The sequence below is a fragment of the Cyprinus carpio genome, chromosome B22 (assembly GCF_018340385.1).
Source record: "Cyprinus carpio isolate SPL01 chromosome B22, ASM1834038v1, whole genome shotgun sequence".
Classification (NCBI taxonomy): domain Eukaryota; kingdom Metazoa; phylum Chordata; class Actinopteri; order Cypriniformes; family Cyprinidae; genus Cyprinus; species Cyprinus carpio.
Window position 1 is genome coordinate 7463292 of NC_056618.1, and position 3652 is coordinate 7466943.

Sequence of the window (3652 nt, forward strand, 5' to 3'; positions counted from 1 at the left end):
ACCTATATCTTTATCGTTATCTTTATAGTTATCGTCCTTGGTGTGAACGGGCCTTTAGGCTACGTTACCTTGTTTCAGCGACGCTTGGTGAAACAGCATGGAGTGGATGTTTTCGGTTCAGATGCTGAATCATTGAAGTTGTACTGCTGTGGAATGCCAGGTCTGCTTTGCAGTAGACACATTGCACCCTTTTTTAAGAATGTAATGATCCCAAACTTTGGACATTCTCTGCAGTTTATGAGACATCTTTTACTCTCCATACATCGTGCCAACTAAATTCAAAAAATGTATCATGCGCTATGGTGTGTGCTTTCCTGGGCTGTGTCAGTGAATCAGATCCGTGTGCGGCGTATCCCTGTGCATCATGAGGAATTTGCATCGAGGCTTCAGGAGGCAGAGTTTTTGCCTCGAGGAATTTTTTTTGTAATCGTAGTTAACGTGGAAAATCCTCGATGAGTCATTGAATATTATGTGTATGCCGATACCGAGTCCCCATCCAATACTTCCAGTATCTTCTCATTGCTTGCGCACAATTCAAGTGCATTGAAGTTATTAAAATCAATCCATGTACAGAGATGTGGATCTTCCTAGGTAGGTCTAAATGTAAAAAGGGGGTATCCAACATCAACACTATTATCCAATGTAATACTAGTATAACTAATATATATGGCATATACCACGTGTGTGAATTGAAGCCAGTATTGATAAAGTGCAACTCATAAATTTCTTCACAGCACTAAGTATCTTGGATCTTATAGGATTTTACCTACCACTGAACCTTACTGTACTCAACAAAATTTCCTCTAGTAACACTGTGGCATTTTGATGCTTTCTGGATCCCAATGATTGACTTGGTCTCCTGAGACCAGAGTATGGATTCCCAGAGGGGATCTATATTTTGTAAATCACAGGCTGTAGGAAAAGCGTTAAATGAGCTTGTGTTTTTGGTAGTTCCAGTGAGGTGAGAACAAGCTGCTGCCTCTTACTCTGTGAGATAAACAGTCACTTTCTTTTCACTTAGCTTTTTGCGGCTCTGAAACACTTGCATGTTATTTTTCCTACTTTTTTTTCTAGCAAAAAATTTTATGGTACAGTTAACTATATGCTTTACTCATCATTCATCTATTTCAAAACCACTCTCAATTGTAAACCAACAAAAATACTGTTACTAAACCTGTTTGAAGTTATAACTTATGTGAACTAGTCTTGATTCAGTATTAACACTGAAGTGCTACATATTGCAATAATACAATATAGTCACTTAATAGCAATGCTCTCCATATATTTAGTTATTCTCTTCTGTGCTTATTTCTGTCGTTAGCGGTATAAAATTGCGCAGTGGGTGGTGATGAACTAGAAAGAAAGAGAGAGTACAGTTTTATACCATCGTGCTGATGACATTTCTTTGAGTCGCCTGCAATCTTGCAGCCTGCTGAAACCACTGGCCGGGAAACCACTCTTACAAGCTTTATTTAGATATTTCTTTGTTTCTGTGTGTGTTCTAATGAGTGAGGCTGAATGCAATCCAGCAACAGGTTTGTGTTGCCTGAGTATATTAATAGTAATATTCATTTTTTTGTCTCTTAGAAATTTGCACATTGTTCATTATTGCAGTAACATCTGTAAAAACTGTGAGTAACCTCTACTTTTACTCTGATTGAGAAATGTAGTTATTCTGACTGTTTTTGTGATGTCTGCTGGTCAAGAGCTTTAGATTCGTCACAATCAGTAGGGGTTAAAATGCATGCAAAATAAAAACTTTACCCTTTGAAAAACCCTGTGCAAATGTTTTATTAGAAGAATTATCTTTTTAAATGCTGTTTTATAAATCATTAAATACCATATGGTGCCTAAATAGACTGGAACAATGGGAGAAAACTGCTGTGTGGATACTGTTACCTGATTGGTCCTCATCTCTAAGAAAGCCCAGCCCACACTGATCAAGAATCTCACCCCTCATACTAGAAGCAGAGAGAGACATGAGATGTCCTAGTTTTGATCGTCTACTGCACTTGTAGATGAATTCAGATTTATGGACATATTTAAATCTACAATCTTTTACAGACAGTGAGTGAAATATATCTGAAACATGTTCTGATGTTTAGGTGTTATTTGTGTAATGTGGTCCCACTGTCACAGTTTGAATTAAATGTTCATTTGTTCTCCTCCAGGTGTGTGTCTGGTGTTGAATTGCAGATGAAGAGTCAGTGTTTGTGAGGAGGAAATTCGATCCTCTGTTACACTAATATTGAAGCAAATCAGCAAGAAACGATGAGATGGTATTTTAATGACACCCTGATCGCTAAAATCACTGGAGATCAGAGAGAAGTCTGTTCATATGATGAAGGTGTAAAGAGAAGATTGAGACAGACTGAAGCTGGATCATCAAGACTGGATCTCTGATCATCACCAAAACACCAAAGAACCACAGAAGACTCTAGGAGATTATAAACTAAAGATCATCAGCTTTACCGGCCGCGACGGTGACAAGATCTTCAGTGTTTCTGTACACATGGTGAATATAACTTCAAAAGTATTTAGAAACAGATTATAAATGTTTATTATAACAGTGACATTCAGAGGCTCCTCTTTTATCATTAAACAAAAACATAATTATTTCCATTTCTAATCTCTGAAAGAAATCATCTCTGGTCACATTTCTTATCATTTGTTTATGTGCATCTGATTTTCTTAATTATTGTGTTTAGCTGTCAGGATGTGTGTTCAGCGTAAGCACAACATATATAGAGAAATTTAGCATTTTTAGTCAAAGTCTAGAAAGGCTGTGAAGTACTTGTTTTACGAGTACGAGTTTTTCTCTTATGTTATGATCAATCAGTTATCTTTTTGAGTTTGTTTTTTTTTCTCTCCAAAAAGATCCTCCAGCAACTGTTGGTTTGTGTTTCAGGTGTTTCTGCTGCTCAACGAGATGAAATGAAGACAAAAGTCAGTGAAGGAGGGAGAATCTGTTACTTAGATCCTGGAGTGTAAAAAACCCAAATTAAGGGATTTGGTATTTTAATGACATTCCCATCGCTGAAATCACTGGAGAGATCAAAGAGAGAAATCTGTACAGATGATGAGTGTAAAGAGAGATTCAAGAGACATACTGAAGCTGGATCATCAGACTGGATCTCTGACCATCACAAAACACCAGAACCACAGACTCTAGGAAGTTATACACTAGAGATCACCAACAGCAGCAGATTCAGTATTAGCAAAATATCAACTGTATTAACGGTCATTGGTGAGTATAAATTAGTTATTCAGTGCCTTTGCCCTCTAACTTTAGAATACAGACCAAAATTATTGTCAAGTTAATGTTATTTTTAATTATTTAATAAATAATTTAGTCAATATAAATGTATGTAATATTATTGTGGCCTGTTTGAAAGTGAGCTGTGACTCAGTGTTAAAATATAATGTTTGTATATTGTCTGTATCATCTTCACATGAAGTGAGAGTTTTGAAGCTGTAAGTCAGAGACTCACTGAAACATGCTGCTGTTTCTAGCTGAGCTCACAGTGCTGTGATGCTGCTTCAGCTGCTGTTCATTACAAAAACACCAGAAGGTGCCCTTTATCAGCTAAATATCATACAACTGATGACCAAAGTAGAAAGATGTGAATATAAGTTAAAGATATTGTTAAAT

General features: G+C 36.7%; 1 protein-coding gene across 1 annotated transcript in view; it reads left to right on the forward strand.

Annotated features, from left to right (window-relative positions):
• LOC109046413 overlaps positions 1 to 3652 on the forward strand; it is a 61822-nt gene that overhangs the window by 3711 nt on the left and 54459 nt on the right. Inside the window, exon 2 of the mRNA XM_042748959.1 lies at positions 3166 to 3247. Within this exon, the coding sequence (XP_042604893.1) occupies positions 3166 to 3247 (82 nt within the window). The remainder of the gene's footprint in view (positions 1 to 3165; positions 3248 to 3652) is intronic.